The 14,573-nt window shown below is 43.3% G+C and overlaps 3 protein-coding genes across 4 annotated transcripts; all 3 read right to left on the bottom strand.

Moving 5' to 3' along the window:
* Positions 1-279: 279 nt before the first annotated feature.
* LOC109484236 (zinc finger protein 652-B-like) lies at positions 280-4,533 on the bottom strand. 2 transcript variants are annotated; one of them, XM_019787506.1, is made up of 3 exons: positions 4,249-4,533; positions 2,964-3,211; positions 280-2,588 (listed from the first exon to the last, which is right to left on the bottom strand). In XM_019787506.1, exons 2-3 carry the CDS (start codon positions 3,191-3,193, stop codon positions 779-781), a joined length of 2,040 nt encoding a protein of 679 aa, XP_019643065.1. In that variant the 5' UTR covers positions 3,194-3,211; positions 4,249-4,533; the 3' UTR covers positions 280-778. The 2 variants fall into 2 exon arrangements, with proteins under 2 accessions (XP_019643065.1, XP_019643064.1); XM_019787505.1 differs by having other exon boundaries at positions 4,245-4,531.
* Positions 4,534-5,111: 578 nt separating this feature from the next.
* Positions 5,112-8,908, bottom strand: LOC109484223 (solute carrier family 25 member 35-like). The gene is made up of 5 exons (XM_019787482.1): positions 8,495-8,908; positions 7,458-7,606; positions 6,870-7,032; positions 6,251-6,469; positions 5,112-5,723 (listed from the first exon to the last, which is right to left on the bottom strand). The coding sequence occupies exons 1-5, from the start codon at positions 8,558-8,560 to the stop codon at positions 5,391-5,393; spliced, it is 930 nt and encodes a 309-aa protein (XP_019643041.1). The 5' UTR covers positions 8,561-8,908; the 3' UTR covers positions 5,112-5,390.
* Positions 8,909-10,173: 1,265 nt separating this feature from the next.
* On the bottom strand, positions 10,174-14,215 carry LOC109484224 (solute carrier family 25 member 35-like). Its single transcript, XM_019787484.1, has 5 exons — positions 13,868-14,215; positions 12,506-12,654; positions 12,101-12,263; positions 11,590-11,808; positions 10,174-11,178 (listed from the first exon to the last, which is right to left on the bottom strand). Exons 1-5 carry the CDS (start codon positions 13,931-13,933, stop codon positions 10,852-10,854), a joined length of 924 nt encoding a protein of 307 aa, XP_019643043.1. The 5' UTR covers positions 13,934-14,215; the 3' UTR covers positions 10,174-10,851.
* Between the last annotated feature and the right edge of the window lie 358 nt (positions 14,216-14,573).

The following is a 14,573-nucleotide window of genomic DNA, read 5'->3' as shown; positions in this document are numbered from 1 at the left end:
AGCAGAAGTAAAAATGAGAAAGGTAAGTTTGCAAAGCAAATGCATTAATATGTTTACCTTCATATCGCCCAGCATAACACATAACAATATGTTTTCTTCGGTAAACATAATTACATTGATATCTTACTAAAACTATACAGACTAATGCCAACTACTATGTACAAGTTCAACTTTAAATGTATCACAATCATGAATGTCAGCAATACACCAACAGTACACTGACCTGCCTGGCACTGAAGTAAACACAACATCACAAGCCTAAAATTAGTAAAAAGGGCTACCAGTATACCATGTGTGGAGGTATATACTGTAATGTTTTCATGTGCATGATCCCATATCGCTGCTGCTAAAAATAATGAATGTTGCTGTCAATCTTTTGTTTGAAGAGTTTGTGGTGCAATATTTTCAGAATTCCTTAGGGCAGTTGCTCACTAGGGCAGTTGCACGCTGAAAAGCTTCTTTCCTAGAACTACGTCACCATGGAACTACGTCACTATGGTGAAAATTGAAGTAAATACAAAGTGTTCTCAACTGTCTACTTAGTACCACACTCTCCTCTATGTACAAGTTTGTTCTTTTCTGCAACCTTGTGATATTGTTTATAACAGATAGGTATTAGTTTCTGTGTCATCAGCCTTTTTTGATGTCCCTAATATTCTTTTCTCTGTACCAAAATCTTTTGGTTGGTTCTCCACCTTTGCAATACACTGAGGTACAATAAGCCTGTTAATACAGTACAAAGCATCTGTTTTCTCTGTTTTGACCAGAGATTAGATCTTCACAGGGGTTGAAAAACTGGACCGAGATCACTTTCCTTTACATTATCAGAGAGGTCTCCAGCAGTGTCCAATGTGTCTTCTGTTGGCTCTGCACTGTTCCCGTCACCTGGCTCCTGACAGTATCCCGGGTGGTGGGTCTTCATGTGCCACTTGAGACAGTTGGACTGACGCCCGCTGTAGCTGCACAGTTCACACCTGAAGGGTGTGTCCCCCGTGTGAATCCGCAGGTGAACCTTCAGGTGGTCCAGTCTCAGGAACATCTGGCCGCAGTACGAGCACAGGTGGCTACGTTTGCCCGTGTGCGACACCAGATGTGTTGTCAGGTCCCTGCGGAAAGCAAACGTTTTCTCACAGCCTTCCCATGTACATGGGACACGCTCACGCTTCTTGGGGACTTTATTGGGGACTTTATCCCCCGATTTCATTCTACTTTTTCTTCTCCTTTTAAAGACAGGATTGCTGCCTTCCAACTCACCATCTCTCTGGCTGGAGCAGCGTACTTTTAGCCCACCGTGTACGAGTCGAATGTGCTTTTTTAGTTTCCTGGTCGAGAAAAACGTTCGACAGAGATCGCAGAAAGACAGGCTGTCCCTTTCACTTAAGTTTGCTTTCTCTTCGTCAGACATGTGTGTCCGTCGACACACGTTTAACGCGTTTGCCGTAGGAAACTTTTTGTTGCAGATTTCACAGATTCTGGGATGGGCCTCTATCTTATGTTTGTAGTACAGCGATTGAGAGTCGAAGGTTTCCCCACATTCACAAACCAACTGCTTTTTTGGCTTGCCCTCCCTTTCCACGGATGCATCTTCACTGTTACTAGTGTCAGCTGATCCTTTGGTGGCTTTGGTGATTTTTTTCCTTTCTGATGGTGGGTGCCATGAATCATCACTTTGGTCACCATTTCCATCGTCTTCTGAAGGTGTAAAATCTTCCTCGCCTTCTTCATCAAAGTAATCGCCATCTTCTGGTACTCTTTCCTCTCCAGCTTTGGCAACAGTGAGGTTGGTATTACCACCGTCGTCAAAGCTATTCTCTGCATTATCCTCTGTGCCAAAGCCCAGCCGACATGTAACGTTACTGGTGTTAGTATGGTAATCAACAAGGTCTGTCTCGAATGCATCCTCCTCCTTCATATCACGAGGACCAACTGTGACAGAGCTTGGCTGAGACGTTAGGTTTGCGTCATCATGATTATCACGGTCGATCTCTTCCTCCTCCTCAGTGTCAGCTGTACCGAAGCTAAGCTGAGATGTAGAACTGGTTTTAGTACAGTTACCAGGGTCTGGTTCATTTTCCTTCTTAACAGGAAGACCTTCACAATGCTGCTCCGATTCGGACGCCGTGTCGGTGTCCGTTAGTGATCCGTCGTTAGCATGCCCATCACCTTCTACAGCCGGTACACGTCTGTCAGCAGCGAGGGCAGCCGTGACTGTAGTACTGTTGCTGTTCTTTCTGATGGGTGGACGGTACGCGACTGCCGGGACGACCGACTCAGGATTTGCCTGACGGCTGGGGCCTGCCACCATACGACCCGGCCCAACATAGTCAACTTTTACGGGCACACATTTGTTCGAGCTCGTCTGCTTTTGTGGGGTTCTGCGAGCAGCCCCTTGTCCTGGCGCCATACTTGTCGTACTACTCACACCAGGCCAACCTTGGCTGGAACTCTCGGCTCCTACAGTTAGCAGGAACCACAGAAACTCCATGTCGTCGCTGAAGCCCTTGGCAGCCATGATGTTGTTCCACATGGTCAGTAACCCGCGCTCCAGTACAAGTGTTTTCCGGGTACTTTGAGTGCTGCTGGAATATCTGTAGGCAGGAAACATGTATGGCATTTTATTGTACAGTTAAATCATAACACAGCTGCAGTATAACATGAAGTCAATTTTCTAGTCATTTTTTGTTCAATCAACCCTAATCCAATGCAAATAAGTGCCATTCAAGATGTAGAGGTGCCAAAATATAATGCCTTATGAGTATGTTTAAAAGCTGTTAGTTATGTTTCTTTACATTCTGGTAGTTTTTGGTGGTGACGCAAACTGAGTGCACCTCGTGTGGGTTTTAATGCCTTGAACCATAAATGTCAGAAATATGAGGTACAGGGGATCAAACCCAGGTCCCAGCCGAACATTGTGACCATTACATCATGCATGTACCGGTATGTACATACAGAAAACTACAAACCTGTCCAACAATAGGCGGGCGAGTTCCCGGTCGCTTTTCAGTTGCAGCTTCTTCTGTACATCTCTCCACTCCGCAAAGGTGTCAAGTAAAAACACCCGGCTTTTAAACTTGTCTTTTCTTTTCTGTTGTCTTTCCAACGGGGAAAGGGTGGCGGGTCGTCCAGGCTTCCGCTTTGCCTGGACAGGGATACCAGAGTCATCCATCTTTGGTACCTCAGTGTTGGCCTGCATGCTGGTTTGGCTGTTGACCTGCATAATGATAAGGCATGGGAAAATAATTGTTGTGTTTCTGGTTCCAGTCCTGAGAAAAAAGTAGGGTCAGTAGATAGAGATTTTCTTTTTTTTTGTCTTCTCCTTTTTTTTAGATATCGATTGAAGCGACATTAACAATTGCACTGTAACAGTCTGTTTAAAGCTGCGTTATGCAACATTAGGACAAACGTCAAATTATTTTCTGGGTATTTTTTTACAAAGTAAGTTGAATCAACCCTACTCCATTTGCAATGTGCCGTCCAGGGAGTGGTGGTGCCAAAATACCACACCTTACGAGTGTGTTTAACTGGAAACACAGCTGTCAGCCATGTTTGTTTACATTCTGGAATATATGGTGGTGCCACAAACTGAGTACACCCCTTGTGGGCAGCTGTTTCAGCATCAACCATAAATGTCAGAAACGTGAGATAATTGCACAAATATGTTGATATTCTAGTCATTTAAGTAAGGTGAACCAACCCTACCCTATTGCATAGTGCAAGCCAGTGTGCTAAAATATGACGCCTTTAGGAGATACACAGCTGTCATCTAGGTTTGTTTACATTATTTCTCAGTCTAGCATTTTGTGATGGTGGCCCGAAAATTTATGAGTGGGCCTTACATGGGCTGTTTTAGTGCCAACCATAAATGTCACAAATGTAACTTGCAAGTGCAGTATGTGGGGATTTCAAAAGTAGATGACATCTTAATTTTTGGCGCGAAAATTATGTTAATTGATAAATTTATGCAGGTATGTTTAAATTTAGCAGCCCGTCGTCACCTAAGTAAATGGTGAAATCTTTAACGTTAAATCATTTCCTAATATCAGCTTCGTTATAGACATCATCCATATAAGTTCTAGATTACTTCTAAGTTCTAACCCGTTTTAAAACAAATGGCACAGGGAATTTATTTTGAGCAGCGGTCTCTGTCTGCCCCCCTCCCCACTTCCGCGTTGGGGCATGTCCCACTGCACCAAAGAAAGCCCATTCGAAGATTCGTACCAAGATACAGAGAGGTCAAACCTTACCTACGTTTACTGCAACTCGAAGACACCGACTTGGACTCCCAGATACACATGTACTACATACTCGCTACCGAAAAGCCATGGAAAATACTTTCAATTTCAGAGACCCTAACCTGGATCCGGATCTACAGAAAAACCCGGGGGGTTCCTCTGTAAACTGCTGCATAATTCATAACACAGCTGTTGTTGTTGTCACGTGCACTGACGCCATCTCGCGGTTTTTGTGTGCACTACAGCCATTGACAAGGATGCAGGAGATCATCGTTTTCTGCCATCTTTTCTCCTTTTGACTTCCACTTGTGGTCTATAAAGGGAGGACCATTCTAAGGTCACCACCAGTACCATTGGTGTTTGTAGGAATAGTCTTACGTTCATGTTCTGAGACATTCATTCACAGCTCGTCATATTTCATTTGGCGGTTGGACACAAAAATGGCGGGAAGTACGAAGAAGGGTCTAACACCTTTATCTTTGTATGGAGTACACGTCAAAATCTATCCTCATTTTGGAAGTCAGTGCTTGTTTTAGGTATTATTTAAAGATTTATGCAAACAGCCTTTAAGTTCTGTATCACTTAACTTTATGTACTAACGTTAATACCCACTCTGTCACATAATATCATGATAAGTTGACTCAGTGCTACTGGACATAAACGTCAGGTTATGTACAATGTATCGGCTGGGGGTGGGGCATGAAAGTCCAGTATTTGTGATTTTTCCGTCATGCATGTACTGTCATGGCAACCATCCAAGGAAAATAAATAGACAGAAAACTTTGGCGCCCACCACACACCCACCCACTCAGTTGCCATGTACGCGAGGACAATTGAGGACTTTGGAAATGAACCAGGAACAAGTCGATACCAGTGAAATTGTATGAAATGTAACACTTTAATATGTCAAATGTCTGAGAAGACATGTTGTGATATATGTTATGTTCAACAGTCACTGTGCATTTTAAGACACACAATTATCCTTATCATTTTATAACTCTAAATACTACAAATGTACTAATCTATATAATACAGTACTGAACTTTTGACCAGTTGTACTGGTCTTCTTCAATAGTCTGACCGAGTGAGACGTCTCTGAAGTGTGACATCAGCATTGCAATTGGGTCAAAGGCATCTTCGAATTCCTAAATCTACTTTTTAGTACTTAGCCAAGTCTTTTCCCCTCTGTGTATGCAAGTACAGTAGTCTCAGCTGGTCCCAGAAAAGCATGCCTAAGATTATATGAGGTCCTAAGCAGAAATACGAGGCCCCAGTTCCCTTGTAGAGCCCCAAGACTCCTTCGTTTTTGACGATCTTTGCGAAACAGTCCAGCAGGCCCCGGTACAGCGCTCCCTTCCCCGTCTTGACGTCCACCGGCTGGTTGTAGAGTCGTGTGCAGACGACGTCAAATGGCGTCATGAGCGTAACCACGACAACGCTGCTGACCATGGCTCCCAGCATCGGCACTGCAAAACTGTCGTGTGGAAATATCTGTGGAGAAGCAGACGGTCGCACGTTGTTACCTCCGTGAAAAATGGAGGTATTGTCAGTTTTGGTGTGTGTGCGTGTGTGCGTGCGCCTGAATGTGTTTCCGCAGGTTGTAATAGATATGGTTGGGTTCAGTTTGTCCCAGGCCGGGTGAGAAAGTCATTAATCATTTCTATATCAATTTTTTCTGGGTAGCGAGTGCAAAGGAGCCCTGTAACAAAATGGATAGAATCCAGGCTAGGTATGTTCACTTGATGGTTCTTTTAGTAGCATATATTTGGGACTATCAAAGGATGCCTGCCCACTATCCAAGTATACGCCCGCTAAGGCCAGCCTAGACGTATTTTTCCTATCGCTTCATTTTTTTAAATCCGAGAACCAACACATTAAACTGTGGCGTGGCCTATTAAACGTCTAGACGTCTAAATGAGTTGATCACTGAAATTTGACCAACTGTTACAATCATCTCAGTTAGTGATTTTCTAGTTGATATCTTTTTACAAAAATCAAAGACATCAAAGATGTCGTACCCCCAAGTTCCGTATCTTCTCCTTCGAGATAGCGAACGTGCTGAGCTGGGCTGCCGACCCCACCGCGACCCTTTGCATGGCCCCACTGACCCCTCGCCACAGACCAAGAATTCCATATTCTTTGTATATGGCCTTTAACCCCTGGGTCATGCTGGCATGGGTGTGTTGGTGACCCACGGCGATGGCAGATGCAGACTGGGATTGGAGCTGGGTCTTCACCTGGGACAAAGGTCAAAATGTTGCATTGTAGTTTTTTTTCGTGTATTTTTTTCTCATGTTCACAATCATGAGAAAGTGTGTAAGAAACTAGAAAACCAACATTTGCAAAGCAAACACATAATGTTAACACTCACATAGACTCTAGCCCAACAAACTACTGCTGTGTTTATTCTTACTCAAACACATTCATATAGAGTATGTACATGCAAGGATGGTAACCAGCCCCTCCAACTCTGCCTTGCTACATAATGTAATCCAACACCTCAAGGTGTCTGCTACAGCACCAGTTACCATGGTGACAGTCGGCTGATCCAGACCATTGACCTTATGTGTTTGGAGAAGAACGAGAAGAAGAAATAGAGAAAAATGGTTTATTTTTCGGAAAGATGTCTTCACTGACCATGATAATAGGGCTGCCCACAAAAGCTCCGGCACAACCAGACACTGCCCCGGCCACAATACTTCTCCACCAAACCACGTTCCCATCTTTGTCTGTGGTCAGACCTAGGTTATCCAGGGTCTGGTATGTACCCAGTCGAACACTACTCATGAAGAACTGTGACCTGTAGAAACACAGAACAATTTTGTTAACATCAAAGAATATCACATGCAGGAATTTCATAATAAGTATTAACCTTCAGTGTGTATGCTAAGGTTCTGGGAAAAAGTAGGTGACCACAAAACCTCTGTGACTTCAGAAACAGACACACTTACTAATATTCTCACATCTCTATTATTCTACTCTACAATTCTGCTAGTACTACTAATACATGTACCAGAGAACCCACAAATTATAGAGAAGTGGGTAAATTCGTCTTCCACTGCCTCAAAAGAAGAAGTCACACCCAGCAAAACTAGTACCACGTATGTTGTAGAAGTCTCCCTTTATACGTGTATGTGTGTTTTTTTTTCATACATGTCGTGTGTATCTGCTATTAGCCCTCGGGCACGACTTTAATATCGTATTATATTATATATCATTACGTACCATAATGCGGGGACCAGTCCCTTCTGTAGTGCCAGCAGTCCGTCCACACGGCCGATGGTGAGGAAGGCGTGAAACACGTTCCGGTAATGCCGCTGGTACGTCCCGCGGGACTTCAGCTCACCTTGCAGCTGCATGCGGGTTCTCACAACCTTCGCAGCCGGGGAAGGTGGAAAATATGTAAAATGTTGTTTTTAGACTACACGTGGCCCTTAGAATTCATTGGCTTAAAGATCTCCGGTTAGGTTATTGCGTTTCCTTCACTTCAGCACTCGGTGAAGTTTCCAGGCCTTTAATACGAGTACGTTATACACTGGTCTTCACTCGTTCACACTGCGTACTCATGATCACGTCCCTCCCAGTCCCAGTGATCATCTAGTCTTGAAATGCGCCAAAAACAGTTACTCAAGCAACTGGATATGATTTTGGAAACGGTCAGACATTTAGTCTTGAAATGATTTATGCTATCTGCTGCCACTACCTTATCTGATAAACAATGGATGGCTGAAAAATAGTAGAAGGTGGCCAAATAGGGTTTGCCAGAGGAGTACATGTACGTATGTTGTGCCCAAGTTGACGTCCTTTGACGTCCGATCGGCTATAACGCATCTGGCAAATAATTCCCCCTGTTTGGCCAACTTACCATTTCTCGCAACCCACGGAAAGGAAGATCTGTAAGAGACTGTCATCGCATTGCCACCTTCAATGTCTTCACCATGAACATATCTGGTGGTTTATACGTATATACAGCACGATTGCCATGCGATATTAAATTCAAAGAAATCGTGCAACCTAAAAAGCGTAGACGACGTACCCGATGCGTGCTATCTACAACAACACCGCAAATACGATCTCGAAGAGGCGCTAAGGATAGTGGACTCCCTTTGCCCTTGAAAAAGACATATTCGATCATCGGCTACCCAAGTGAGTATTAAAACGTTTACACTGAGTGCAGGATATCGATACTGGGGAGGGGGGCATGCATAGCAACATTGTTTCCACCTGTATATAAAAATATACAAAGAAAGATAGAAATTCACCGCTAGTGGGTTACTGAACAGGGTGGCGCCGCAAGCTGAAACCCCTCCGATCAGAAACTCCGCCATGGCATAAGAACAAGACGAGGACGAACGCCGACAAGGCAGAAACTGTTTTAGCACGGCGTGCGTTAGACAAGTAGCCGGCACGATCGGCTTCCAGTCAGGTGATTTGCCCCATTTTCGGACAGGTTTTCAGCTAGCCTATTGTGAGAATAATCTGCCCTGCGGGTATACAATGTAGGTCACAATGGACCTATAATAAGGGCCGTGAACAAACCAGTCCACCACTACTAGTACTTCTGGTCTATGTAGGGGAGAAAGTGAGGTGATCGTTGTAAGCTTGTTGTGCACCTCTTCAGCATCTTAAGGATCCAAGTAAAAATGCCTTGTCGGACGAAGGATATACAGTGTCAGTGCGGCATCGCGAGGTCGCGACAGGTTGACGACAGGTTATTTCGTCGTGGCTGAGAATGCACCTGTCTTCAAAACGCTGTATCAAAATTCCCACCCACCCGGAGCCTGCACACGAGGCTACTGAAAAACGCCATGGCAACTGTAAAACTAGGCGTGTCCACAACGTGGGGACAATAGCTTCATCTCCAAGCAGAGGCGTGGTGGTTTGATGTGTTTCGGGCATTTTTTGGCGGTGGGTTTTTATCACTGGTTCACTTCACTTCGCTGGTAGTCTTTTAACACTAGTACATGTGTGTTTTGCCCATAGTTGGATACCCTCGAACAACGTAAACCTATTTCTTACAACAACAATCCATCTGTATGTATTATGAATTTCAAAGTGTATGGAAGGATATATACTGAACACGGAGCTAAACCTCCTTAATGGAATGGACGTCTCCTTCAAGTCCACACATTCGTGAAAAAGAGTCTATATTATTTTCGATGAGTGGTCTTCTTCCCAACTGTTTTCTTGCTCTGGTGTGTATCCCTGGCATCTTGCTTAAACAACAGGTGGGTAGCGTCTTCAGGACAGATACTAGTACTTAGTAAAAAGTACAATGGACAAAGTTTCCAATCTCTGATTACTTTTTCCAGTTTATTCATTGATAGCCTGATTGCAGCTTCTTCCCTTTTCTGAAGACCTTCTATGATAAAAAAACTATCCACAAAATTAAAAAGAACCAATGATTGCATGTCATACTGCTTTGAATTGCTGAAGCCAGCGTCATCATTTGACAATATCTGGAAAGGCACAGTTTTACCTATCTACATGTATAAGACAAGCCGACAAGGCAATGTCAGTGCTAAGCTCGTACTCAACTTTAAGAATCCAGAGAAAATATAACCTAAGATACTAGTAACCCTATGACAATATCCTCACATTGTATTAGATTTTAAGTTTTATATTTTTTACATATATTTTGAATATATACGGCTCACACACAATTTCTGCCACAGTATCGAGGCACTGCCACCTACTGTCACAGCCTTCTACACCTTCCAACAGATTGTAGAAAACAACAATCTTCTACATCATTGTCATCACATTATCCATACTCTGTCACAATCATGTTCCAATCTGACCAACTTCAACTGAGCACGTCGGCAGAACGTACTGCATCTACGAGACACCCCAATTTTTCACAGTTTTCGTTGTTTTTTGGTCAACGTTGCATTAGAAATTTGCTTGTTGCAGACATTTTTTTCGACATAACATTTAGAAACTACAGACGTAGTGTTAACCTTATATGCGTGAATACGACCTTATATGAGACATTCTGCTGAAGTGCTTGGCACAACACATTACAGGCTTCACGCAGGTGCAGTATGATATTAAATGTTGTCCCCTATTTACCTACGTATATATCAGCCTTGCTGCCTGTAAGTCTGTGTAATGTGTTGTTTGCCTTTGAGATAAATAAGGTGCAGCACGTACTGCCGACATGCTCTTCAACTGCAATACTCTCTTCAGATACCTTTTCACATTTCATTCTCTGCAAAGTTTGCTCCAAGTGAACAATCACGGTGGGATCTATGTAATATCCAAATCTGGGAATGTTCCTGGAGGTTTGTTTGTATATTCCTGCATGAAAAAAGAAGGTAATGTTTTTGGTATGTCTGTGCGTGTGTCTGTCTGTGTTTCTGCAAGGCCCTTAGGTTATGTCCTAATGGACATGGCTAGGTTCAGTCTGTTTGTTACATTACCTCATTGCCAGCTGGTGTTTTTCCCTTGCAAAACAAACTACAAATGGCTTACATTGCATCAGTAGTTGTCTAGGCAAAAAGAGCCCTTTTTTATGAGAGAAATTCAACCAATCCTAAAAAGTCGTGGCTTGTAAACATCATGGTTTCCTGGAGGTCTGGATCTCCGAATTCTTCTTCTGTGCTGTATTCTTTCTGTGCTATACTGCTGAATCACTTCCCTTCCCAAAATGTAAGTAAAGGTCTCTGAAGCGGTCCCAGAAAATGAGGCTAAGAATTGTATGCGGTCCCAGACGGAAGTACGACGCAGCTGTCCCCTTGTAGAACCCCCAGACTCCCTCCTTGTGGAATATCTTCTGGAAACAGTCCCAAACTCCCCGGTATAACGTTCCCTTTCCACGGGCGTTCACCGGCTGGTTGTAGAGTCGCGTGCTCACGACGTCAAACGGTGTCATGAATGTGACGACGACAACGCTGCTCACCATGCTGCCCAGCATCGGCACTGCAAAACTGTTGTGCGGAAATATCTACATGGGAACAGATACACAAGTCTACAATTATGACATTGTCAATACATTGTACATCAATACAAGTTTCATTTTTGTCATGAAGCTTCATCTGTGTAGGTTACATGTTTAAAGTTAAAACATTTGTTCCAACACGAGCAATAGTTCTCACCTGGAGCTTTCGACCAGTCACTCACAACACTGGTTCACTCAACACCTTTGACCCAGTGTTGACGTCACACTTGAGAGAAGCCATGTTACAAGTCTCACTGGGTCAGTGTATTGAAGAAGACCAGAGTGACTGGTCGAAAGCTCTAGGTGAGAACAATCTCTTTTGTTGGAATGAAAGTTTTAACTCTTAGGTTTCTTTTGTTGTTGGTTTGATACGTTTGACTAGAAAATGCATAAAGTGTTTTTTGTAGAGTGTCGTACCCCTAAGTTCTGTATTTTCTCCTTGGAAATAGCGAACGTGCTGAGCTGGGCTGCCGACCCCACCGTGACCCTTGGCATGGCCCCACTGACCCCTCGCCACAGTCCCATGATGCCATATTCTCTGTATATGGCCTTTAACCCCTGGGTCATGCTGGCGTGGGTGTGTTGGTGACCCACGGCGATGGTGGAGGCTGACCGGGACTGGAGCTGGGTCTTCACCTGGGACAATCAATCAATCAATCAACCAATCAATCAATCAATCAATCAATTGATCAATCAATCATCCCCCGGAATGGAAAGGATATGGTTATGACCTTTATATATCTTTTCAATTTGATACACTCAAATCAAAAATTATCATTACAGAATCACTATTGCCATTATTGATTCTTTGCTTTAGTATTATCTTCTGTTCTTGCCAAAAAACCACCATGATTTCTGACAGAAAATATATTTTGTTCCTCAAAGAGACTGAAATCTGACATTCAAGATGTTTGAACAATGTACTGACCATATAGATAGGGCTGCCCACAAAAGCTCCAGCACAACCAGACACTGCCCCTGCCACAATACTTCTCCACCAAACCACGTTCCCATCTTTGTCTGTAGTCAGACCTAGGTTGTCCAGGGTCTGATATGTACCCAGTCGAACACCGTTCATGAAAAACTGGTACCTGTAAAACAGTGGCCAGTTGGTTAATGTGTTTTTTGAATTGTAAACTATTCACTACAGTGTGATTTCAAGATATACATGTACACATGTACGTTGCTACTAGTATACAGTTTTTCTTGTTTTTAATGGTGTTGGAAAATTTTGTGTTCAAAATTAGGTCAAATATGATAACAACTAAAATGCTGCTAGTGTAAGGGAGGCCATATTAGGCATTGTGTGACTGGGGCTTAACTCAGTCCATACCATAATGCTGGTACCAGTCCCTTCTGTAGTGCCGTCAGTCCGTCCACCCGGCCGATGGTGAGGAATGCGTGAAACACGTTCCGGTAATGACGCTGGTACGTCCCGCGGGACTTCAGCTCACCTTGCAGCTGCATTCTTGTCTTCACAACCTGAAGCGAGGATCGACATGGATACAAAGATCCCGTTCATACCAGACTTTTAAAAACCGGTTGAAACCGCTAAATAATTAGCGGGAGAAAACCCGGCTAAAACCCTTAGCGTTCATACCAGACTTTTCATAACCGGTTTTCTAAAAATCCTGTCCGGTGAATATCCAATTAATCGGGCATGATGCAGTTTGAATAACCGTTCCTCCCGCTCTTCCGATTGCTGTCGCCTTCTTGTATACCGTCTTCATGTTCATTACCTTTTACTGTGGCACTGATCCTTAAATAAACCAGGTTCCTCCAACATGTTTGTTTCGGTAGAGCACCCCCCCCCCCAGTTTTGTCAAATTCGGCGAGTCCAGCTCTCCACAAATACAAAAATAAGTATCAGGAGCGTCTCGTCTGTCGACCAGGTTGCGTATGCTGATTCCATCGATCTCAAAATTAAAAGAAACCGTGGGAAAACAGTGGAAACGAACTCAAATTGGTCAAAACAACGCCATAAAAAAGCTTTAGGTTGTCCACAGCCAGGATGCTGACCCCGTGACCCCGGAATTATGACGCAAAAACCGGTTCAATAAACCCTTAGCGTTCAGACCAGGTTTTTCGGTGGAAAAACCCCTCAAAAACCCTTAAAAAACCACCTCCCGAGGTGGTTTTTGAAAATCGGATTTAAACCCCTAAAAAACCGGTTGATTTGCGTTCACACCAGGTTAAATAAAAACCGGTTTTTGAAAAACCGGTTGAAACCGCTAAATATAAGTCTGGTATGAACAGGGTCAAAATCCTGCTGTCAGATACTATGAAATTCTTTACTATTAATTGACAGCACTGTCATATTTGACCATATGTATAACTGTTTGCAAGATTTATTACTTTAAAATTCCTTTCATCATAATTCCACATACTATGACAAGTCTATTCTTGGAAAAGTCCGAAGTAAAACAATTCCCATAATTTCTTATCATCTTACTTTAGTGGATGTATATCAGCGTGTTTATACAAGTTACAAGATAGTTATACGCTGTATATGTGCTATATACACACAACTTCTGTGGGAGTGAACTAGTAAATTGCTTGGATCCTACCTGAACCTTTGAATGCCAAAGCCCCACCCTAAATAAATGAAAAAAAAAACCTGTTGCACTGATTATGTCTGGGGGAGGGGGGTGTACAAAATATACTGTCTTCTGACGAAAAAGATGTTCCTTCACACCTCCAGCGGGTTTGTAAACACACAGGCACCGCAGGTGGAAAACCCTCCGATCAGAAATTCCGTCATGGTGAAAAACGCCGAGGTGAACAACAGATAGAAGGCCGGAAATATTTTACAACATCGATGACTAGATAACTTGGTACGTGACGTTGTCCTTAAATCCAGAGAGTTGCAGCAGCTAGCAAGACGGACATGGCGTCTTCAAGGTACCGCTAAAAGTCTGAATCAACCTCATGACTTGTGGGCCTGAGGTTTTGCGACGTTCAACCAGAGAAAAGGCGACAAAAACGAAAACTTTGCCGCTTCGTACGCACAGCATGCAGAAACACAGGCGTGTCCGCCATAAGGTCACAGGGTGACCTCGGCTCGTTCCCAGAACCGATTCGCAAGTCGCCTCAGAAATGTGTAACAGAAAAGAGTTATCAATAGTCTTATAAACTGTTTCGCATTAGACATATTGAATATAGAAATCAGGAGGAGTAATCATTTTTTAAAGTGTGAATAGGTGCCTTTCCATGACTACCCTGGAAACGAGAGTGATCTGTAGAATGACCTATGACCTCGAATTTTATTGCATCATTTGTTATTGTCCCATTTTAAATGCTTGTTGGTAGCAATTCATTTTTTTAAAGCCGTGGTCAGTGTGTTTTTAACGTCTTTTCCCCTCGTTCCTATCATCTCTTAATACTAGAATCTACCCCTTTGT

This window comes from Branchiostoma belcheri, unplaced genomic scaffold, assembly GCF_001625305.1.
Source record: "Branchiostoma belcheri isolate BF01 breed outbred unplaced genomic scaffold, Haploidv18h27 scaffold69, whole genome shotgun sequence".
NCBI classification, from domain to species: domain Eukaryota; kingdom Metazoa; phylum Chordata; class Leptocardii; order Amphioxiformes; family Branchiostomatidae; genus Branchiostoma; species Branchiostoma belcheri.
This window is presented reverse-complemented; position numbering and strand designations above follow the sequence as displayed.

What these genes read in the sequence shown, in the direction of transcription:
- LOC109484223 (XM_019787482.1), bottom strand. Translation starts at nt 8,560, where the DNA reads ATGGCGGAGTTTCTGATCGGAGGGGTTTCAGCTTGCGGCGCCACCCTG. An exon ending in TGGGCAGCCCTATTATCATG is followed by an intron (nt 6,470 to 6,869) that starts GTCAGTGAAGAC and finishes CCTTTGTCCCAG; the next exon opens with GTGAAGACCCAGCTCCAATC. An exon ending in AGAAGATACGGAACTTGGGG is followed by an intron (nt 5,724 to 6,250) that starts GTACGACATCTT and finishes GCTTCTCCACAG; the next exon opens with ATATTTCCACACGACAGTTT.
- LOC109484224 (XM_019787484.1), bottom strand. Translation starts at nt 13,933, where the DNA reads ATGACGGAATTTCTGATCGGAGGGTTTTCCACCTGCGGTGCCTGTGTG. An exon ending in TGGGCAGCCCTATCTATATG is followed by an intron (nt 11,809 to 12,100) that starts GTCAGTACATTG and finishes TGATTGTCCCAG; the next exon opens with GTGAAGACCCAGCTCCAGTC. An exon ending in AGAAAATACAGAACTTAGGG is followed by an intron (nt 11,179 to 11,589) that starts GTACGACACTCT and finishes GTTCCCATGTAG; the next exon opens with ATATTTCCGCACAACAGTTT.
- LOC109484236 (XM_019787506.1), bottom strand. Translation starts at nt 3,193, where the DNA reads ATGCAGGCCAACACTGAGGTACCAAAGATGGATGACTCTGGTATCCCT. An exon ending in GCCCGCCTATTGTTGGACAG is followed by an intron (nt 2,589 to 2,963) that starts GTTTGTAGTTTT and finishes TCCTGCCTACAG; the next exon opens with ATATTCCAGCAGCACTCAAA.